Here is a 24,518-nt window from a genome sequence, read left to right as displayed (position 1 = left end):
TATGGAAGATGAGGTGCACCCACTAAAAAGAGAAACAGCGGAGCATTCTCGTAGGCTTGATATTATCTCTGCCAAACAAGACGACATGGAAAACCGCCTGAGGCGTAATAATGTGCGCTTGGTGGGTGTGCCTGAAAAGGTGGAGGGCCCAAATCCCACCGAGTTTTTTGAAAAATGGCTCAAAGATCAGTTTGGAGAGGGCGTACTATCTCCTCTATTTGCTAAAGAACGGGCACACAGAGTACCGTCGCGGCCATTGCCACCAGGGGCGCCACCAAGACCCGTCCTGATGAAAGTGCTACACTACAGGAATAGGGATTCTATTCTGCGCAAGGCCAGAGATCTGCCTGATATCTCCATAGATGGCCACAGGATCTCGTTTTTCCCTGATTTCTCGATGGAAGTCCAGAAAAAGCGGGCTCGTTTCCTGGATGTAAAGCGACGACTGCGAGTACTTGGAGCATCGTACTCAATGCTGTATCCGGCGAAGCTTAGAATAGTGGCTCTTGGGACCACAAGCTTCTTTGAAGACCCAAAAGAGGCATCCAGATGGCTAGATCGGCATGAGCGACAGATCCGGGAGGAGGGAAATCAAGGCAACTGAGCGGTCCTCTTGGAAGAAGGGACATTGTGCCCTCTGGAGGGTGAATATGTTCTGTGTAGTAATGCAGAGCTAAATCTTGCTAAGTTTTGTTATCTGTTTTACTTGTTGTATATGGCTTAGTAAGAGGTCCAGATGCTTGTGCACGGTAATAAGCTGAAAAGTGATGATACCAAAGTCTATTTTTTCAACTATAATAGGGGTTAGTGCAGGAAAATTACCCAGTTTTATACGTTCTAATTACCTGACAGGTTGTGAGTGTACCTGGCGTAATACAGAAGCTTCTGATTCCGCCAGACATCACGGGTTGGGAGGCCAGCTCTGCTGATAGATATTAGGATTACCCACGGGCCTTAATATTAAGGTGTATTAGTGGGGTCTGTCAGGAGGCGAGACTTCCAGGGTTAGTTAGGTAATGAGGGAGGAGTTTTTCAGGGATGGGGTGGGAACAGGGAAGTTAGGGAAGGGGGGTTCTAGGTTCATAGGCGCGATCCAAGGAAGACAGATAATGAAGAAATGTAATTTACAGTATCCGGTACATGTATGGGATCTCAGGTTTGAACATGGCTAATCCAGTAAATTTCCTAAGCTGGAACGTTAGAGGGGTTAAAGATGCTAACAAAAGGAAGGCAGTAATGGAAATGGTAAAGTCATATCATCCTGTAATCTGCTGTCTACAGGAGACGCATCTCCTTCCGGAGCAATCCCACTTGTTATCTCCTAGATGGGCGTCTCAATGCTATCATTCTACTTACTCCTCATATGCAAGAGGGGTAAGTATTTTGATTCATAGGCAGCTGAGTTTTAGCTGCATAGATAAGAGGATTGATCCGAATGGAGGATATGTCTTCTTATATGGTACACTCTTCAATGTTCAATGTATTATCTGTGGGGTATATATACCACCGCCATATTCCCCAACTGTCCTTAAAAAACTGATAACCTTTTTGTCAGACTATCCCGATGCACCTGCACTGATTTTAGGAGACTTTAATAATGTGATATGTACGGAATGGGATAGGATGTCGACCTCTGCTGTTCAATTAAGAGGGCAACCTACACCATTTGGGAGACTTCTGGAGGAAGCATCACTGTTGGATTTCTGGAGGCTGCGCAATCCTTCTGTGCGGCAGTATTCCTGTTGTTCTAGTACCTGTCAGACACTGTCTAGAATAGATCTAGCACTGGGGAATGAAGCGATGGGGTGCCGTATCTGCAATATTGAGTATTTACCCAGGAAAATTTCTGACCACTCGCCCATTTTGGTATCTGCTAATTTCCTCACCCATCTAAACAGTGGGAGACCATTGTGGAAGTTTAATCCGTTTTGGCTGTCAGTGTTACCTACGGTTTCAAACATTGGGACGGCGTTAACAGAATTTTTTACCATTAACCTTCCGGGAACTTCTCCACTGATAGTGTGGGATGCCGTGAAGGCATTTTTGCGAGGAATACTGATTGCGGAGGTCAATAAAAAACGAAATGAGTCTCGAATAACGATAAGGAATTTAGAGCGTTTATTGGTGGATGCGGAAATCCAATATGTTAGGCAGCCCACGGAATTACACAGAGAACAGTGGCAGGAAGCGCAACACAAACTAAATGACAAGATTCTCCTCAGGGCAAAGAACAAACGTTTCTTCCAGAAACAATCATTTTATGAAGAAGGGGAAAGAACAGGTAGATTGCTATCACTACTCTCAAGAGCACAGCAGCCTTCTGCATATATCGCTGCTCTTTGCGATGATGAGGGGACTGTTTGTGCTGCTCGAGATAGGGTGGTGGAAATTATGCATACATTCTATGCGTCCCTTTATGAGTCCAAAACTAATGCAGGTGAGACAGAAATTGCAGGTTTCTTGGATGGGATACAGCTTCCCACGTTAGGGGCTGATCAAGTGATAGCCTTGGACGGACCTATTACAATTACAGAGCTAGAAAGGGCCTTGAGTGAGATGGCAAATACCAAGGCCCCAGGGAGTGATGGATTACCTGCGGAAATATTTAAAACATTTGCCCCTATTATGCTCCCCCAGCTGTTGAAGGTGTTCCAGGAAGCGCAGAGTCAGGGTGGTTTACCGCTTAGCATGAATGAGGCGATCATAGTCGTTATCCCTAAGCAGGGCAAGGACCCTTTGTTAGCTGAATCATATCGGCCTATTTCACTATTGCAGGTCGATGTGAAGATATTGGCTAAAGTGTTAGCGAATAGGCTTAATACTGTGATCACGTCACTAATACATACGGATCAGGCTGGATTCATGCCAAATATGGCGACGGCTGTTAATATTAGGCGCCTTTTTTTGAATATACAGGCGGGCCGATTCCATGGGTTGAATGCGGCGGTCGCGTCTTTAGACGCGGCCAAGGCATTTGACAGTGTGGAATGGGTTTACTTATGGGCCGTACTCAGGAGGATGGGCTTTGGGTCTGTCTTTATCCAATGGATCAAGCTCTTATATAAAATCCCTACTGCTAGAATCAGGGTTAATGGAGCTCTTTCTCACTCCTTTCCATTGTATAGGGGAACAAGGCAGGGGTGTCCTTTATCACCCCTACTTTTTGCAATAGCGATTGAGCCACTGGCAACGGCACTGAGAGAGGCACGTGAGGTTCAAGGTTTTAGATATGGGGGGGTAACTGAAAAAGTGGCCCTCTATGCAGACGATATGCTTCTATTCCTTGATGACTGGAGCTCCTCTCTTCCGGCAGCCATGAACATTATAAATGGGTTTGGTAGGTTATCGGGACTGTGTATTAACTGGTCCAAGTCTGCACTTATGACACTTTCGGCTGATGGAGGGCAAGACCAGTGTTCTGCAGAGGGCTTGCAACTAGTCAGATCCTTTAAATACCTGGGCGTTCAGGTCACCAATGAAGTAGCGGATTATGAAAAATTGAATTTGACTCCGTTGTTGCAGAGATTTAGGCAGAAGGTGCAGGCTTGGACCAAGTTACCACTTTCAGTTATAGGGAGAGTTAACCTTATAAAAATGATTTTAATGCCACAACTCCTATACTTGCTACATAATGCGCCTATATGGGTGCCTGCCCGATTTTTTGCCACAGTCAATGCTATATTTCGGGACCTGATATGGAAGAGAGGAGTTCCACGTATTAAGTTAGCCACGCTGCGTAGACCAAAGACGGATGGGGGACTGGGGGTTCCAGATCCGTGGATTTATTATTTAGCTGCCCAACTTCAACAATTGCGGGGATGGGGGATGGAGGATGGGATTAATACAGCTGGAAGAATAGTGCGTCACTATGTTAAGGGCAAGAATCTAATGACGGCATTAGAAGATGGATCACTGGATAGACTGGGCAGTGATATTCCGATACTTCGGGTGATTCATAAGGTCTGGTGGAAAGGCAAGACAATAGCTGGGGTGCAGGGTTATACCAGGTTTACCGCAATTTGGCCCAATCTTATGTATACAGAACTACATAAAGTGTCTGATGTTCAGATATGGGGTAGGTACGGTCTCACCTACATGCATCAGCTGTATGAGGGGAATACTCTGAAAGAATATGCTCACCTACAAAGGGAATTTCAGCTCCCACATTCCCAATTTTACTTATACTTGCAGATACGGCACGCTATACGCGCCCAGGATGCGGCTGGGGGGGTTGCGCCGGCCTCCAGAAATCCGATGATTGATTTAGCAAGCTCAGGGGGATCCACCAGTGGGGTCATATCACTGCATTATAGCAGTCTTATGGAAATGCAGATTAAAAAGCAACCTCTTCGGTTGTACGAAAAATGGTGGGGGGATATCGAAGACTTGTCAGAGGAGCAATGGCATACAGTTCTGGAGGGGTTCACAGATGTTGCGGTTGGTGAATCGCACAGAATGTCACAATTACTGCTGTTACATAGAGTTTATCGGACGCCTGTCCTTTTGAGGAAAATGGGGTACAGGTCAGATGACATGTGTCCCAGATGTGGTGCACCCAATGCTACGCTGATACACCTTATGTGGAACTGCCCCAGGCTGAGGAGATATTGGGAGGACATAATAGATCTAATACGGAAAGTGTTTGAGACAAGAGTGGAGTCAGATGCCAGATTATGTGTATTAGGCTGTACGGAGTCTGTACAATTAGCCGCTGAGCAGAAATTAGCGGTTACCCGCATAATATATCAAGCAAGAAAGGTGATTGCGTACCATTGGGTGGATCATGATCCTCCAGAGGTGGGAGAACTTGTTCGTAAGGTTCACACACTGTTGCAAATGGAAAAATTTGTATACCAGAAGAGGAATAACAGTAAAAAATATGAGAAGATCTGGGGACGGTGGAGGCAATACCACAATATGGTAGATTAATGGTGTTTAAGTAGATAATGGAATTCGCATCGCCCCAGCTTTACTTATGTTTTTTATTCATGTTCTTAAAGACCGCACGCGGGATGAATGGGTGTTATTGTTCACCGGGGGGACTTGAGGGCTGGATGCTGTAAGAAGGAGTGGGGTGTAGTCTATTGGGCGGAGGGCAGCGATGGACTGGCCATCGGGAGTACCGGGAGAATCCCGGTGGGCCGATCGAATTATGGGCCGGCCAGGGCCGCCATCAGGGGGGTAAAGCTCCAGTAACAGCAGGCAGTGTGGGGGCGGCGCTCACTCACTGACGTCACACGCCTGCTCCTCCCACTAGGCGGCGCAGGCGCGTGACGTCAGTGAGTGAGCGCTGCCGCCCGCACTTGTTACTGGAGGCTGGAGGCAGGAGCTGAATGTAAGGTAGTAAAGACTCTTTACTAAAGAGATGAGCGCTGTGCCCCCACGTGTAGTAGAATACCTACCTGGAGCCAGACTGTGCACAGAAAGGGCACTTTGTCACTGTGGACAAAGTATGGCACTGCAGTCACTAAGGGCACTATTTATCTGGGCATAGTAGGGCACTATCTGCCCACATAGTCAACATATGGCGCTCTGGGCACTGCCATATAATAGTGTGGGTACGGTACGGCGATATTTGGTTCTATGTGGGCACTGTATGATTGTGGGCAGATAGTGCCATACTATCCACAGATAAATGGCGCATTTAGTGCCTGTCGTGCCCACATAGTGCCATATAGAACCCATACTCGGAAAGCGCCATACTTGTGTAGACAGAGTATAATTATAGGCAAAGTATGGCACTTTCTGCCCACGTTTTAGCTCTAGGTAGGTATGATATGGCACTTTGTGGGCACTGTAGACACTAAATACACAACTTATCTGAGCATAGTATGCCCAGGTCTTCCCACGGTCATACAGTGCTCAGATAGCGCCATGTTATGCACAGATAAATGGTGTATTTCTTGCTTATGGTGCCATACAGTACCTACCTAAAGTGAAAACCTACAGTACTTTGGCCACAGTCATACAGTGCCGACATAGAGCCAAAGTATGGCACTTTCTATGCACCTAAGTAGGTACTATATGGGTACAAATGCGCTATTTTTCTGTGAATAGGAGGGCACTATCGTGCTCTATGTGGGCACTGTATCACTATTAGGGCAGATAGTGCCATAGAGACAAAATGTCTCCCAGCACATTATACATGGCTCGTCATCATGGTTACGACCTCCCTGTAATAAAAACCTGTTTATACTTACAGTGGAATGTTTTTACTTATGTTTTTTTTTGAGTGTGTTTGGGAAAAATAAAGTGGGCCGGTCTGGCTGAAGTCCAGGGCCACTTTATTGTCCCAGTCCATCCCTGGCGGAGGGGTGGTATATATGCTTTGCTATGCTGCCGTGGAATGTACTGATGTATTCGAAATACTGACATATGATTTGTGCTTAAGGAATAGATATCGGATGTCCAGCTGTACTGTATAATTATTGCATTTCAATACCGAACTCTTTTTGGAGAGGAATTTTGGAAATGTTTTCCTTGGATCTAGGTCGCTTGGGTATGGGGAGGGGGAGAGGGGGGGATGCTCTGTTTGTTTTATAAAATGTTTTGAAAAACTCAATAAAAACAATCTGATTTAAAAAAAAGAATTTTTTCTAAGTTATAATGCAGACGGATCCGCTCTGAACGGATGCAAACGTCTGCATTATAGGAGCGGATCCGTCTGAGCAGACATCAGACGGACCCGCTCTGAACGGCAGTGTGAAAGTAACCTGAGCTTCAGAAAAGCCTCAGTTTTGGGCTGAAACATTGCTGTTGGGGTGAATATACGCAAGTCCGCCACCCTTCACCACATTTTGGTGTGCCGCCCCTTTTCTGCAAACTTATACTAAGGGGTCTAGTACATACAGTCTTGAAGGAATTGCACCAAGTTGAAATTTACAGTGCTACTGATCTTTTCTGTTTAATAGATAGATAGATAGATAGATAGATAGATAGATAGATAGATAGATATGAGATAGATAGATAGATAGATAGATAGATAGATAGATAGATAGATAGATAGATAAATCTGATAGATCTTAAGATCGTCCTCAAAAAAAAGCATAGAGATCCCAACAACACCAACCGGCGGGAAGTCTACAACACAATGCAAAGGCAATACAAAACCCTCCTCAGAAGGAAAAAGCAAGAATATACTCAACCAAACTTACACAGCTTCAAGATGCCCTCCAAGTTAACTCCTTCTGGGAACTATGAAACCACCTGGGCACAAATTAGAAGAAAAAAAACCTCCATATTCAGAACGGCAACATCTGGCTCCAGTATTTCAGAGACCTCTGCAGAGACATCCCAAAAGGAGAACGTAACCCAGACCAAGAACAAATGAGGTCAAAACTGAAGAGCATGGAAGAGATACTTAAAGATTTCCAAAACCCACTAGACTCACCCATAACACTGCAGGAGATATCAGAGAGAATATCAACCATAAGAGGTAAGAAAGCCAGCATCACAGATGGCATCTCACCTGAAATGAAAGCCCACCAGCAATGCAGGCAGCCATAGCAAAACTGTACATTGTGCTGAGCGCTGGCTGCTTCCCTCATGCCTGGAACCAAGGTGTTATAACCCCAATACACACGAGCGGGGACAGGTATGACCCGGCCAACTACCGAGGGATATGTGTCAGCAGCAATCTGGGAAAGCGATTTAATAGTATTCTGAACCAGACAATCTTTGGCTTTCTCACCCAGCACAATGTACTCAGTAAAAGCCAAGCAGGGTTCATGCCAAACCACCGCAGCACAGACCACGTCTACACCCTGCACCGCCTCAACCAGAGCCATGTCCACAACACAAAGCAGGAAAAGATATATGCTTGTTTCGGGGTCTTAAAAAAGGCCTTTCGACACGTTGTGTCACCTAGGATTGCTCCTGAATAATGTTGAGCGATCCCGAACTTTGCCGGAAAAGTTTGGGTTCGAGTTCGGTGTTCGGGCATTTAATAAAGCTTTTGAAAGGCTGCAGGGCACTTAGAAGCCATCACAGCCATGACTAGCAATGGCATGGCTGTGATTGGTCGGTGCATCATGTGACCCAGCCTCTATATAAGCCGGATCACGCGTAGCACCGCCCATCAGCTCTGATTAGTGCAGGGACAGGAAGCAGGCAGCTGAAGTGAGGGAGAGTGTTAGGAATCTCATCTGGCTATTTATTCTGTGGGTGACCTATAGTGAATTTTTGTGGGTGCAATGCACCAGCTTTGTACCCCTGACACAAAAATATAATAGTTAATCTGTCTGTTAGTTTGTGGGTGACATACTGTATACCCATTTTTGGTGTTAGATACACGTGCACTTTATACGTGACAGGGAAATTAATACAGTTAATCTGACTGTTAGTTCGGTGAGTGACATATTCCTATTTTTGGTGTGAGGTACACCTGCGCTACATACGTGACAGGGAAATGAATATAGTTAATTAATCTGTTAGTTTGGTGGGTGACCTCAAAGAATGGGGAGAGCATCAAATAAGGGACGTGGTCCCGGTCGTGGTGCTGCTGGTGTTGGTGGAGCTCCTGTTGCAGGGAGAGGACGTAGGTGACAGAACGTTCAGCGTCATTTTGTAGGCCCGAATAGCGGTGTACGAATGGTGAGGCCAGAACAAGTAGAGGCGGTAGTAGATTGGATGGCTGACAGTGCCTCCAGTTCCTTCACATTGTCTCCCACCTGGTCCCCTGCTGAAACCGCAGAGTGGGCACCTGCAGCCCAGGGGAATCTGTCTTTCGCCTCACCCCTTGCAAATCAAGCAAGCAGTCTGAGCCCCAAGTCATGCAGCAGTCTCTTATGCTTTTTGATGACTCTGCTGGCAGGGTTTCTGTGGGCCATCCACATAGCCCTGCCCCAGAAGTAGAAGAGATTGAGTGCACTGATGGCAAACCACTCATGTTTCAGGATGTAGATATGGGAGGACCACTGCAGCACGTCTCTGATGAGGATGATGAAACACAGTTGCCAACTGCGGCGGCTTTCTGTCGTTTGCAGACCGGCAAGGAGGGCAGGGGTGAAGAGTGGGTAGAAGATGATGTGGAGGATGATGAGGTCCTAGACCCCACGTAGAATCAAGGTCAGGCGAGTGACGTGTGCAGTTCTGAGGAAGAGGTGGTGGTCACACAGCGCCAGCCGCACAGCAAAAGAGGGAGCAGGGTGCAAAAGCAAAGTAGCCGTCCCCTAGCCAGTACGCCTGCTACTGCCCAACGCACCTAGGGACTGAGCACACCAAAGCTACTCCAAGGAGTTCCCTGGCGTGGCACTGGAGCTGAAGAGGAAGTACCCCCCTACCCACCCGCGATCCCTGGCCCTGAATGCCAGCATTTCAATATTCCTGTCCTTTGAAACACTGTCATTCCGTCTGGTGGAGACAGAGACTTTTAAAACCTTATGGCGGTGGCTGCCCCACAGTACGTGATTCCCAGCCGCCACTACTTTTCCAGGCGAGCCATCCCTTCCCTGCACAACCAAGTGGCGGAGAAAATCAGGTGTGCACTGCGCAACGCCATCTGTGGCAAGGTCCACCTAACTACCAATACGTGGACCAGTAAGCACGGTTAGGGGACTTTACATCTCCCTAAATGCACACTGGGTAAATGCAGTGGCGGCTGGGCCTGAGAGGGATAGCAGTTTGGCACATGTCCTACCGCCACCAAGGATTGCAGGACATTCCTCGTTGCCTCCTGTTGCTTCCTCCTCTACCACCTACTCGTTCGGTCAGCGTAACACCTGCACCACCAAATTCAGCACAGCCAGGGGTAAACGACAGCAGGCAGTTTGGAACTCATCTGTTTGGGGGGAAAACCCCACACCGTGCAGGAGCTGTGGACGGGCATGGAACAACAGACTGATGAGTGGTTGGTGCCGCTGAGCCTCAAGCCCAACCTGGTGGTGTGTGTGATAACAGGCCAAATCTCGTAGCAGCTCTGGGGCTAGCCGGTTTGACGCACATCCCTTGCCTGGCGCATGTGCTGAATTTGGTGGTGGAGAGGTTCCTGATAAATTACCCCGATATGTCAGAGCTGCTGCAGAATGTGAGGGCCGTCTGTGCGCGCTTTCGGCATTCACATCCTGCCGCTGCTCGCCTGTCAGCGCTGCAGCGTAACTTCGGCCTTCCCGCTCACCGCCTCATATGCGACGTGCCCACCAGGTGGAACTCCACCTTGCACATGCTGGACAGACTGTGCGAGCAGCATCAGGCCATAGTGGAGTTTCAGCTGCAGCACGCACGGGTGAGTCACTCTGGGGAACAGCACCACTTCACCACAAACAAGTGGGCCTCCATGGGGGACGTGTGTGCCGTGTTGCGCTGTTTCGAGTACTCCACCAACATGGCCAGTGCCGATGACGCAGTCCTCAGCGTTACTATCCCTCTTCTATGTCTCCTTGAAAAAGCACTTCGGGTTATGATGGAAGAGGATGTGGCACAGGAGGAAGAGGTTATCAGGCCATTCATTCACAAGTGGCTCAGAGGGTGGGTTCCTGCACCAATAGAGGGCAGGTACACAATTGTCCAGGCAGTGCACAGTTCTGCAGGAGGATGATGAGGAGGAGGAACCATGTTCATAGCAGGATGGCACCCAAAGCAGCATCAATGGAGCGTGGCTGGGGGGATACAGAGGACACAGACGATACATCTCCCACAGAGGACAGCTTGTCATTGCCTCTGGGCAGCCTGGCACACATGAGCGACTACATGCTGCAGTGCCTGCGCAACAACCAGCGAGTTGACCACATTCTAACCAGTGCTGATTACTGGGTGGCCACCCTGCTGGATCCCCGCTAGAGGGACAACGTGCTGTCTTTAATTCTGTCTCTGGAGAGTGATCGCAAGATGCGCGAGTACAAGCCAACGCTGGTAGACGCGCTGCTGATGGCATTTACACCTGACAGCGGGGGCTCAGTAGAAGCACAAGGAGAATGCAGAGGCGGAGGGGGAAGAAGTCGCCAACGCAGCTGGGGCACCGCCAGCACCTCAGAAGGGAGGGTTAGCATGGCTGAAATGTGGAAAAGCTTTGTCAGCATGCCACAACAACCAGCACCACCAGCTGATACGGAGGCAGCATTTCAGCAACATGGTGGAGCAGTATGTGTGCACACGCCTACACGTACTGACTGATGGGTCTGTCACATTGAACTTCTGGGTCTCCAAATTGGGCACATGGCCTGAGCTTGCCCTTTACGCCTTGGAGGTGCTGGCCTGCCCTGCGGCCAGTGTATTGTCCGAACGTGTGTTCAGCATGGCAGGGGGGGTGATCACAGACAAGCGCAGGCGCCTGTCCACAGCCAACGTGGACAAGCTCACGTTCATTAAAATGAACCAGGCATGGATCCCAGAGGACTTGTCTGTACCTTGTGCTAAGTAGACAAGTATACCAGACGCACCCAACCATTGTTATACTCCAGTACACTTTCTCTTTGCATTTTCTTTTCTATTTCCCAATGTTTTGGGGTCTTCCCAAATTTTTAAAAAAAACAACAAAAACAGTGTTGGCTACCTCTCCTCCACCTACACCATTAAGTCCACCGCCACCTCAACCTCCTACTCCATTTTGACCTCCTCCTCCTAGTCCAAGATCATTATTTTTTACTTTTTTTAAATTCTATGTTATTTTAATTCATTTCCCTATCCACATTTGTTTGCAGGGCAATTGTCTTTCTCTTACCCCTATTTGGTTCCTTTTGCAGCCCTCTTGCCCTTTCTATGACTTTTTTAGAGCCATTTTATTGCACCAAAGTTCAGGTCCCCATTGACTTCAATAGAGTTCGGGTTCGAGTTCAGGTCCCGAACCCGAACTTTGACCCGAATTTCAGCCGAACACCGCTCATCCCTACACCTGAAACTATTGGAGAGCAGAATAGGAGGAAAGACATACAAAATCATCAAAAGCTCCTACACCGAGAACCGATGCAGCGTGAAGGTAAATAGGAAAAGAACGGCTTACTTCCAGCAGAGCTGAGGAGTCAGACAGGGCTGCAGCCTCAGTCCAACTCTCTTTAACATTTATATCAATGAGCTGGCAGCGACTCTGGAGTCCTCCTCAACACCAGGTCTCATCCTCCATGCCACCGAGGTGAAATTTCTCCTGTATGCGGATGACCTTTTCCTACTATCACCAACTGAGAAAGGTCTCCAAGACCAGCTAGTCATTCTTGAGAAATTCAGCACCACATGGGTCCTTCCCGTTAATTTAAAAAGACCAACACTGTGGTGTTCAAGAGAAGGAAAACAAAGTCAGTCAGGCCCCTTACCTTCACGCTACACAACCGCCCTCTTACAGCCACAACAGGTACACTTTGCTGGGCCTGATGATTGACCAGACTAAAAGCTTCAAATCAGCCATTGAGGAGCTGAAAGACAAAGTATGCAAGACCTTCTACAACATCAGAAGACGACTGTACCACCTCAAAGCACCAGTGAGGGTCTGGCTTAAAATCTTTGACTCCATCATTGCACCAATCCTCCTGTATGGCAGTGAAGTCTGGGGCCCTCACACGTACCCCGACTGGTCAAGATGGGATTCCAGCCCAACAGAAATATTCCACCTGGAATTCTGTAAGCATCTCCTCCAGGTCCATCAGAGCACCTCCAACAGTGCCTGTTAAGGGGAGCTGGGCAGATTCCCTCTACATTTTACAATCCAGAAGAGTGCGCTATCTTTCTGGGGCCATCTACATGGTAGTAGTTAAGGCTCCAATCACCATAAAGCCTTGCTACACCAAGGGATTCCAGGGAAGGCAAAGCCCCAAAATCAACTTACTGAAACCCAGCCTGACCAGAAAATCACCCCACACCACCTCACAAAAGCTGGGATCAGGAACACAGTAAACAAGAGACAAAAGGAATACGTCAGTGAATGGAGGAAGGAGGTGAGAGCATCCAGAAGCTGACGGTCTACCAGAACCTGCAGAGAGACTACAAACTGGCCCCATATCTGGAGAAACTAGGGAACCCCAGAGACCGTAAAATCCTGAGCCGCTACAGACTGAGCGCCCACAGCCTGGCCATAGAATCCGGACGGCATCGACAGTGCTACATGCTTAGAGAAAGCAGACTGTGACAGCAGTGCCACCTGGAGGCGGTGGAGGATGAGGCCTACTTCCTAATATACTGTCCCAAATACTTAGCCGTGAAGGACATCCACTTTAGGAGACTGTCTGATCTCCTCCCAGACTTCAGCTCCATGGAGGAGGATGAGAAGCTGCCCATCCTGCTGGGAGAGGAAGAGAACACTGTGGACATAGCAGCACAATATATCAGTGACTGCCACAGATTGAGAGGAGCCCGATATGACACTGACTCCTATACACTGCTTCAGAAAAGTCCCAGTGAGAGGACTGAAACGTTGCTGTTTGGTGATTGAAATATACTTTATTTGATTACTTTTAGAAGTGCCGTGGAGTTTTTCTCTTATAGATAGATAGATAGATTGTATTATTTATTTTTCCATTGAAGACAACATGGCAGGTGCAGGTTCTTCACACAGTCTTGTAGATGTAGCAGAGCTAAGCTGGACAAACTCATCTCTGTACATCTGTCTGCAGTATAGAAATAAACCCTTACAATATAGCCAATACTTTTGGTATTGAATCCCGGTAAGGGTCATCTGATCCATTAGCAGCGGTCCCTTGGGGTCTATTGCTGGACATTTGGTTTTGCAGCAGGAACGTTCCCGCATTGTTCTTCTGCACAGTAGAGGGGTTTAGATACTGGTACAGTATGTGCTTTTAAGGACTGGATCTAGCAAAACTCCTGGCCTTCTACTAATGTCTTCCATCCCATGATGTGTGAGTGTAACCCATAACTAGCCCTGTTCCTAAATGCCCTATCACCCCCCCTGATATCCATCACCCCCTGGCACATGACCCGCTAGACCTCAGTTATGACCCTGCAGTAACCGCAGTTATCTCTTAGGAAATAAACCTCCACCTCTTATATCTCAGGTAGATGGATTGCGCCTAGCTTGGTTACTTGGTTTTCATGCTAGGGACCAGCCGGGCAATTTACGTTTTCCTTTTGTCGTCTGTTTTACTTGTCGTCCTGTTAAAATGCCCTTTAATCTCAGCCTCATAAAATTCAGTGGGAAGAAGTCCTACATTTGCATTTGGCTGCTTCAGCTGCTGTCATCGGTGCAGAGCCTTTAATTTCTTGCTGAAAATGCTTAAAAGGGTTTAAACGTGCCATGCAGAGAATATTTTCCCTTTGAAACTGTGAGAATATTGCATTTTTTATCAATCCACAGTGTTAGCATTGTCAAATATGCGGATATCTTAAAGAGAAACTAGCAGCACCCGCAACAAGTGCAAAATCAGATGATTTCAGATATCTCCTTCAAGATAGTGGAAAAACTTGAGAGAAGGACCTTAAATGTCCTCAAGGCAAGTGGACAAATCAGGGCAAAGCAAAGAGTAATAACTAGAAACATGGAGGCTCCGCACTGTGTCTTAATAGGAAACTATACTCATAGTCCAAAAATGAAAAGGGGCCAAGCATTTAGAAGCTACAGAATATTAGTGTCACTTTCTCGAGGTTTGATGTAACATCCACATTCCGATCTCTGAGGCTCAGTTCACACCTGAGCGTTCTGAAAGGAGCGCTCTGTATGCGCGATTGTACGGACGTTTACAAGCGCGCATACAGAGACAAGTGTGCACACAGTGTCGCGCGTTCCCGAAAGTCTATGTACGGGAACGCGCGACAAGCGCCCAAAAAAACGCTCCTGTACTTGTGTGAGCGTCGGGCGTTTTACAGCGCGATCGTACGCGCTGTAAAACGCCCAGGTGAGAACCATTCCCATAGGGAAGCATTGGTTTCTCCTTGTTGAGTGTTTTACAGCGCGTAGGAACGCGCTGTAAAACGCTCAGGTGTGAACTGAGCCTTACAGTTTACATACAGAAGGAATCACCAAAAACAATCAAATCACTTTGCGGCTCAGTACTTAGCACTGGTGCCTTGCAGCTCGGGTTTCAAATCCGACCAAGGACAACATCTGCACTGAGTTTGAATGTTCTCCTAGTGTTTGTGTGGGTTTCCTCCAGGGTCTCCGGTTTCCTCCCGCACTCCAAAAATAGGCAAATAGGCTTCCTCCGAAATTGACCCTAGTGTGCTCTGTGCGTCAGGGTCGAGTGCCTATATGGGAGCCACTGACTTCCCAGGGAGTCGCCCCACACATCTATCCCTGCATTTTGAGTCCTTGTGAGAAAATGTTTGTCATAGTCATACTTACATTACACTGCTATACCTATAATAAGGTGCATTCTGAATTAAACTCCAGAGCTTCACTCACTGTTCTCAACTAATGGAGTCACTGTATACAGTACAGACCAAAAGTTTGGACACACCTTCTCATTCAAAGAGTTTTCTTTATTTTCATGACTATGAAAATTGTAGATTCACATTGAAGGCATCAAAACTATGAATTAACACATTTGGAATTATAAACATAAAAAACAAGTGTGAAACAACTGAAAATATGTCCTATTCTAGGTTCTTCAAAGTAGCCACCTTTTGCTTTGATTACTGCTTTGCACACTCTTGGCATTCTCTTGATGAGCTTCAAGAGGTAGTCCCCTGAAATGGTTTTCACTTCACAGGTGTGCCCTGTCAGGTTTAATAAGTGGGATTTCTTGCTTTATAAATGGGGTTGGGACCATCAGTGGCGTTGAGGAGAAGTCAGGTGGATACACAGCTGATAGTCCTACTGAATAGACTGTTAGAATTTGTATTATGGCAAGAAAAAAGCAGCTAAGTAAAGAAAAACGAGTGGCCATCATTACTTTAAGAAATGAAGGTCAGTCAGTCAGCCGAAAAATTGGGAAAACTTTGAAAGTAAGGGCTATTTGACCATGAAGGAGAGTGATGGGGTGCTGAGCCAGATGACCTGGCCTCCACAGTCACCGGACCTGAACCCAATCGAGATGGTTTGGGGTGAGCTGGACCGCAGAGTGAAGGCAAATGGGCCAACAAGTGCTAAGCATCTCTGGGAACTCCTTCAAGACTGTTGGAAGACCATTTCAGGGGACTACCTCTTGAAGCTCATCAAGAGAATGCCAAGAGTGTGCAAAGCAGTAATCAAAGCAAAAGGTGGCTACTTTGAAGAAACTAGAATATGACATATTTTCAGTTGTTTCACACTTGTTTGTTATGTATATAATTCCACATGTGTTAATTCATAGTTTTGATGCCTTCAGTGTGAATCTACAATTTTCATAGTCATGAAAATAAAGAAAACTCTTTGAATGAGAAGGTGTGTCCAAACTTTTGGTCTGTACTGTATATAGATAACATGACTTACCCTGCTCTGATCCCGAGTCACATGCTGTATTATACTCCAGAGCTGCACTCAACATTTTGCTGGTGCAGTCACTGTGTACATACATTACTTATCCTGTACTGATCCTGAGTTACAGTCTGTATTATACTCCAGAGCTGCACTCACTATTCTGCTGGTGCAGTCACTGTGTACATACATTACTTATCCTGTACTGATCCTGAGTTACATCCTGTATTATACTCCAGAGCTGCACTCACTATTCTGCTGGTGCAGTCACTGTGTACATACATTACATTACTTATCCTGTACTGATCCTGAGTTACAGTCTGTATTATACTCCAGAGCTGCACTCACTATTCTGCTGGTGCAGTCACTGTGTACATACATTACATTACTTATCCTGTACTGATCCTGAGTTACATCCTGTATTATACTCCAGAGCTGCACTCACTATTCTGCTGGTGCAGTCACTGTGTACATACATTACATTACTTATCCTGTACTGATCCTGAGTTACAGTCTGTATTATACTCCAGAGCTGCACTCACTATTCTGCTGGTGCAGTCACTGTGTACATACATTACATTACTTATCCTGTACTGATCCTGAGTTACATCCTGTATTATACTCCAGAGCTGCACTCACTATTCTGCTGGTGCAGTCACTGTGTACATACATTACATTACTTATCCTGTACTGATCCTGAGTTACAGTCTGTATTATACTCCAGAGCTGCACTCACTATTCTGCTGGTGCAGTCACTGTGTACATACATTATATTACTTATCCTGTACTGATCCTGAGTTACATCCTGTATTATACTCCAGAGCTGCACTCACTATTCTGCTGGTGCAGTCACTGTGTACATACATTACTTATCCTGTACTGATCCTAAGTTACATCCTGTATTATACTCCAGAGCTGCACTCACTATTCTGCTGGTGCAGTCACTGTGTACATACATTATATTACTTATCCTGTACTGATCCTGAGTTACATCCTGTATTATACTCCAGAGCTGCACTCACTATTCTGCTGGTGCAGTCACTGTGTACATACATTACTTATCCTGTACTGATCCTAAGTTACATCCTGTATTATACTCCAGAGCTGCACTCACTATTCTGCTGGTGCAGTCACTGTGTACATACATTACTTATCTTGTACTGATCCTGAGTTACATCCTGTATTATACTCCAGAGCTGCACTCAATATTCTGCTGGTGCAGTCACTGTGTACAAACATTACTTATCCTGTACTGATCCTGAGTTACATCCTGTATTATACTCCAGAGCTGCACTCACTATTCTGCTGGTGCAGTCACTGTGTACATACATTACTTATCCTGTACTGATCCTGAGTTACATCCTGTATTATATTCCAGAGCTGCACTCACTATTCTGCTGGTGTAGTTACTGTGTACATACATTACTTATCCTGCACTGATCCTGAGTTACATCCTGTATTATACTCCAGAGCTGCACTCACTATTCTGCCCCTACACTACAGTGATAATGGTTGTTTTAATCTTTGCTATGAAGTCTTTCAGACCTAAATCTAATTACAGTGATTCAGGCATTGATTCTTACAGAGTTGCCCCCCCCCCCCCCCCCATACTTTTGCTTGAATACATTAGGAAACTCCAATTTTTCACGTCTCAAATTCTACACAATCTGGGTCAGACTGGCCCACCTGAGTACCAGATGATGATCCGGTGGGCACAGGCTCTGAAGCCATAGTGGGTGCCAATGGTCTAGAAGAAAAGTCCCATTTGGATCTGCTTTTGGATCTAATCACTTGCTACTAGGGTCTATTTTTTTTAGTTAAAACCTATTAGACCTTATTGATGATATAGAGGTAAGACCCAGAGAAAACTTTCCTCTGGTCGGCCCAACAAACCCTAGGCCAATACGGAACACAATATTACAACATGCTAGCAATGCCTTTGTCCGGCTGCAGTTCATAGACAAATATAGAATAGACATCTCATGACACAATATCACAAAACAATGTTGCTTGAAAAAGTCAGTTATCTGGTGACACATCTCAGGACCCACACATTTGGGTTCTTCTCTTCAGTTCTCCTGGTCATGTGCACCAGGGGCACAACACGATAGACAGAGCTTTGACTTGTAGGAGTATTGCAAAGTTTATTACATTTTTTTTATTGTGTATTAGAATTTAACTTTCACTATCCTAAGATTGCTTTTCTAGCTCAAAGGCCAATCTCCATCTTCTACTGAAAGTACAACCAGAAGCTATGATTCCCAAGGCCAGGTGTTTTAGCTCCAAGTAATGAAAGGGAATGTAGAATGAATCTTTATTAAGACCCTTTTTCATGGCACCTCCTGAGCTGGCTTATTCTGTTTAATGTGATTCATTCATTAATTCAGGATCGGTTCTGACTGCTAGAATTATGACAATCAGCCCTGGTTAGGAGTTCATTTCCTTGTTCAGATGCACCCAGCAGTGGAGGAGCCAGGGTGGATCAATTACCTGCACGTCTCGGGGTTAGTTACGGCAGACAGGGATATGACAGAAGGAATAAGTAATGAAGATTACACAATGTCTCAGAGCGGAAAAGAAGGGTTATACAGAGTGCTCGGTCATTCAGACAGGCAAGACTGGTCACTTGGGTTCCCGTACAGCCATCATCAGGACTAGCTACTTATTTACCTATGGGCTGTGTTTCCAACTTGCCCTCTAACAGCTGCTCAGGGCCCATCGGCTGAGTGTGAGGGACATTAGGTGACAAGTTCTCATTTTGACTGCCTGGACTGACCGTCTCTCGCTCTTTCTCATTCTGCATCTGTGCATATACATTATATCCAGGAATTTTCCTAAAAACATCAACAGAGACGTCATTGCTTTGGGCAGTCATGGCCGTAACAGCTCAGACAAGGAACGGGAATGTCATTACCTTTTGAATTTATAGATGACGAAGACGGCCAGTCCAACGAAGACCACGGATAGGAGCATCAGCATGGCAGAGCCGCTGTGACTCGGAGTCATGTCCACCAGAGGGGCTGGAAAAGATCATAGGTTATAAGATTATCCAACTGTCCTGAAGATGTTCTAGACCCTCAAAGTCATCAGGTTCTAAGTCCTCAATGTAATACCAAGTTCTAGAAGGCAGTTCTCATCAACTACTCCAACCTAGGTCATGATGATAATTATACCAACAGTTCTATACTAACGAAATTCTGGAAATAAGACCTGTTGGGGGGTTTGAGAACTGATGAAGAAGATTATTATAGATGTTCTCTAGGTCATTGGTTACTATATCTTACCCCTTATCTTCTTGTTCACTTGACATAAGATGATTTAATGGAGCTATGGGGCTTATATGTAAGTTCTAGGAACTCTTTCTATTGTAAAATAGTGACTTCTTTACAGATTCACAGAGCTGAGATTGTCATTGGCACACTGTCACGGGGCTATTATGTTTAAGGCTGCACCTGCACACTATTTAATGCTGTTTTTTTTGGAAGGCTTGTTAAAAATGTTTTTCTGCTTTTCACGCATTTTTTCAGCCTTTTACTTTTTCTTTCCCTATAGAAAAGTCTATGGAAAAACACCTGAAAAAAAAAAACATGTTTAAAGCGTATTGGGGGAGATTTAACAAAACTGGTGCAAAGGAAAAGTGGATTAGTTGCCCATAGCAACCAGATTTATCCTTTCATTTTCCAAAGAAACGTTGAAAACTAAAAGGTGGAATCTGATTGGTTGCTATGTATGACCTAGCCCCATTTCCTTCACACCAGTTTTGTGTCCGTCCCCCCAGAATAAAAGAGCCAAAATTTGATAACGGCAAAGCAATGCAACAAAATAACATGCAAAAATACACTCTGTCATTTGTTTCATAATTTTGTAGAGACGTCAAGCAAACATCTGACTGCAGTGTTTTTTTTTCCTTTAAAATTTTTTTCAAAAATCCAAGAACTTTCCCTAAAAACGCCTTGTGTGAACCTCACTAAGTTGCAGTACAGAATTAACAAGTAACAATTCAGCTTTGCTACATCTGTAATTCAGCTCATTTTTGAAGGCCTCATACATGCATATAAGAGGGCTGTAAAAGCAATAATCCAGCAACCATGGAGATCCATGGGTCCATAAATTATCTCCATATACTGTGCCATATGGAATCCAAAAACAATGCAATGTTCAACTGGATCTTCCCTAAGGAGAAACCTGTACTGTCCTGTTTTCATCCTATTTTCTTCCACATCTCTATATGAAACTAAATATCTGGTCTAGATATAATGTAAGTAAAAGGCTGAAAAAAATATATATATATTTTAACAACAGGATAGTCCCTCCATAGCCAGGCGGGACTGAATACAGAGGTGGCCACACCATTCACTTCTATAAAAACAGCCAAGCTCATCCACCTCCATACTTTCTCCGACTGGAGGCTGCCTCAGCAGGTGGGATAAGGGTCAAGGGACAAGCATCTAGAAGACATTTGGATATGGATGTGGAAATGGTCTTTTTATGCGATGGTCCAAGATTTTAACACTGATAGTTTAGGCTTAGACCATCAATGACTGGTGGGAGCCTGATTTATAGGACCCCCACCAGTTAGAACAATGAAGGGCTCATGGTTGTGCCTGGTCCTGCAGCTTGTCCCATTCATTTAAATTAGACTAAATGAGTTAAGCTGCAGAACCTGGCGCAGCCATCCATATGGGCAAGCCAGGTCAGACCTCAACCAATCTACCACTCATGCCCTTTGTTAAGTCTCAGAAGAACCACTCTTCAAATGAAAATGACAATAAACCATGATCTGTTGGGTTTCAGTCTCCAGGACCCCACCAAATATCCAGGGCTGCAGTTCTTGCACAGTCCCACCGCTTGTCCTTACAGCAGACTACGGTACTGCAACTCATCTCATTCGCTGATTGGCAGGACTCTCAGAGGTCATTCCCAACTTGGTAAGGCTATCAATGGTAAAAGGTTAGAGAACCCCTCAAAGGTTCATTGTGATCTCCAGTGACTATTGTTGAGGAAGAGGAGCTCATTAATAATACTTCAGAAAGATACCTGCAGACTAATAGATCCAGCATAAGCCGAGGAAAAACTCAATTATAATGTACAGCACATGCACAAACAGGGCAAGCGGAACATCTGCTCTGCAGCTAATGGAATGCAAAAACATGAATTGATATTCCCCAGGATCTTATTAAGAAGCGAGCTTGTAACACATAAGCAGCTACACATGGTGGACCTTCTTATCAGAATGCCCCATCCTTTGGAGAAGATGTCCCTAGATAATATCCCTCTTACTTGTAGACTCCACCACATCTGTTTATATCATCGGGGAGCCCTCGTCTGATCAGAGGCATCGCAATATAAGTAATATCAAGGTATCTGACATGTGTAAGGATCACAATCTCTTACGGGGGAGGAATCAGATGGTTCTCATTCACTTTGATTAAAGGGAACCCATCACATTGAGCATGCAACACAATCTGTGGAGTGTATGTTAGAGCAGGAGGAGCTGAGCAGATTGATAAGTCTGTGCAGAGGCGTAGATCGCAATGGTCCAGCAGGGCTAGCAGCAATGGGTCCATTTGCATGGAGGTGCCTACTCAGGTAAGTAAGCTTACAACTGTATTGTTGTCCTCCATTTTACAGAATTTCTGCATCATCGGGGCCCTGGCTTAGGTGGCAGCATTGTGGCATAGGGGGCACAATGACATTATTGCACTTGGACCCTAACTATACAGGCAAGAGGATGTCTCACTGCGCTGACTGGGGGTGAGTATAATATTTTTTTTCACGGGACACAAAGGTGGAAATTATTCTACTGTGTGCCACCATTACTTTATAGGAGGGGCACACTGGGTGTTATTTCTTTTTAAGAATGGGGCATTTTTATTTTTTAAGGGAGTACTCACAGGAACATATTTACTTTTAAGGGGGATACCCGGGCATTATTATTGTCTGGGGCAAAAAAGGAGTAATATTATCTTCCAGGGCACAGACCAGGACAATTGATATCTCTAGAGGGAAGATGTGAGTTGCAAAATGTAGGCGTAGCTTCTAGAAAAGTGAGGAGCCAAAGATATCTCTGTTTGTTGCAAACTCTGCAGACAAGTCCTGGATGGGAGAAGTCATAATGGTGGTCTGGGCCAGATGACGAAGACTCCAACTGGAGAATACATGTGCCAACTGTAAGTCAGTGGAATTTACTACACTGCATTCACTTATACAGCATATAAGACACAAATATAGTTTCTGTGTGGTGTCAGGAACAATTTGAGCAGCAGTCCCAAAAAGCTGGAGTGAGTCCCTTCTCCAATAAAACGCAAAAGTACATACATATGGGTCCGCGCCAGGCTTCAAAAAGGCAGGTGTTTCACAAACAGGAAGATTTCATGGAGATTCCGCGTCGTCACCAATGCATCCCCAGTGTAACTCTCGATACCGACCAGCAAAGCTTTCTCCTTCAAGAGGAACAAATCATAGTGCAATACCCGGATTCTTATTAAAAGTAAGGTTTATTCTACTGTAGAATAAACCTTACTTTTAATAAGAATCCGGGTATTGCACTATGATTTGTTCCTCTTGAAGGAGAAAGCTTTGCTGGTCGGTATCGAGAGTTACACTGGGGATGCATCGGTGACGACGCGGAATCTCCATGAAATCTTCCTGTTTGTGAAACACCTGCCTTTTGAAGCCTGGCGCGGACCCATATGTATGTACTTATACAGCATATGTATGGTCAACCTGTCGCGGTAATACTGCTCTTTGTATAGTGGATTTTATTCAGTATCAGTATGGCAGTAATATTCAGTCACTAGTTGGTGGTAGTTGTATTGTGGTATTATTTGTAATATTGGTCTTTGTACAGTGTTTTTTCAGTGGCAGTACGATAATATTAGTCAGTTACTATTTAGTAGTATTGGTCAAGGTGTGGCATTAATTAGGTCGGAGGCCCACTCAAGAGACATGTTTGTCATCTTTTTCCTCCCCGCGCTGAAGCTCCAGCTGCTCTTCTTGGTTTGTAGAAAAAGATTCAGCATAAATAGTAATTTATGCAATTAAAGCTCATTCTGGATAGTCCTACTTAGTGACTGACACCTATTACCGTATGCCGGACCGCCCACTGGACTCCTGCGCCCAGAATGTGCTTTAAATGAATACATTAGAACTTGTACTGAATCTTCTCCTACAAACCTACATATCAATGTGCTAGGCTCCTTCCTCTCTATAACACTAAGCCTGCAGAATGGTCACGTTTTCAATGTAAGAGGTTCCCTTTAAGAAAAATAATAATTCAAAGTCTTTCTGGCATCAAAGCAGCGGACGGCCTTTTTTCCAGCATGTCTATGCTCCGCGCACATAGGGTGAAGTTCTCAGTTGTGTATATTTATGGACCATCTGAACCATAAGGTAAGTGGTGCAATTGTGACCTCCTGTGGCACGTCTTGTGAGGACATCGCAGGTAATAGGCAAAGTGACAAATCCTTCCCGGTGCAGAAGGTTCTGGACAATGCAGGGAAAAATTAAGGATATCTTTCCGTGATTATGTAAATGGCACCTTGGCAACATAGGAGCACACTAGTCCGTACCTCCTTGACCATCTTCCAAGCAAATAAAAAATGAACTACTGGAGTACTACATGACAGGGGCACCTGAGACACTTCTAACCTGCTGCTTTATGAATATTCTGCATATGGAGCTTTTTGGACCCCCACACGTGTTAAAACAAGCATGTCTGACCTTTATATTATAAGTCACGATCCCATCTGTCCATGGTCAAGAGATCTTTGTGAATTTCTAGTTCATGACAGTTCAGATAATAATGTACACAATACAACAATGCCGTATAATTGTCAGCTTCTTGTACCCTTGAGATAAGATTTGTGAAATACCGTACTCTGATGGAATGTGAAGATTCCAGGAACCCAGAGGTCACCGCGTATCTGTACACATATAGCGTGCCGCTGAACTCGCCTTTACGTATCCTCTACAGCCGTTAAATACATTTAAAGTACATATCTAAGTATCAAGGACTCTGGGAAGACGAAGGAATGCCAAGGTGATATGCCAGAGGTTTTCAAGGTAGCATTCTTCAAGATCCCGTTTCATTCAATGCAAAAATGACGGACTTGTCCAGAATTTCTTCATCTGGATTGACCATAATTGAAACTAATTAGATAAACAATGGATGCATGACCCGATCCTTCTTTATGTAATATACCTACAGTCTCTCCCTGTAAATGATGTAGGTACAGATAGTACTGCC

General features: G+C 45.3%; 1 protein-coding gene across 2 annotated transcripts in view; it reads right to left on the bottom strand.

The window, feature by feature from the left end:
• Positions 1-24,518, bottom strand: part of SORCS1 (sortilin related VPS10 domain containing receptor 1) — a 647,341-nt gene that overhangs the window by 13,494 nt on the left and 609,329 nt on the right. The window contains exons 25-26 of one of the 2 annotated variants that reach the window (XM_040436033.1): positions 19,185-19,290; positions 18,941-19,104 (exon numbers count right to left, since the gene is read on the bottom strand). In XM_040436033.1, coding sequence (XP_040291967.1) covers positions 18,941-19,104; positions 19,185-19,290 — 270 coding nt within the window. The remainder of the gene's footprint in view (positions 1-18,940; positions 19,105-19,184; positions 19,291-24,518) is intronic. The other variant, XM_040436034.1, reaches the window with a different exon arrangement.

Source organism: Bufo bufo, chromosome 6, assembly GCF_905171765.1.
Source record: "Bufo bufo chromosome 6, aBufBuf1.1, whole genome shotgun sequence".
In the NCBI taxonomy this organism is placed as follows: Eukaryota; Metazoa; Chordata; class Amphibia; order Anura; family Bufonidae; genus Bufo; species Bufo bufo.
This window is presented reverse-complemented; position numbering and strand designations above follow the sequence as displayed.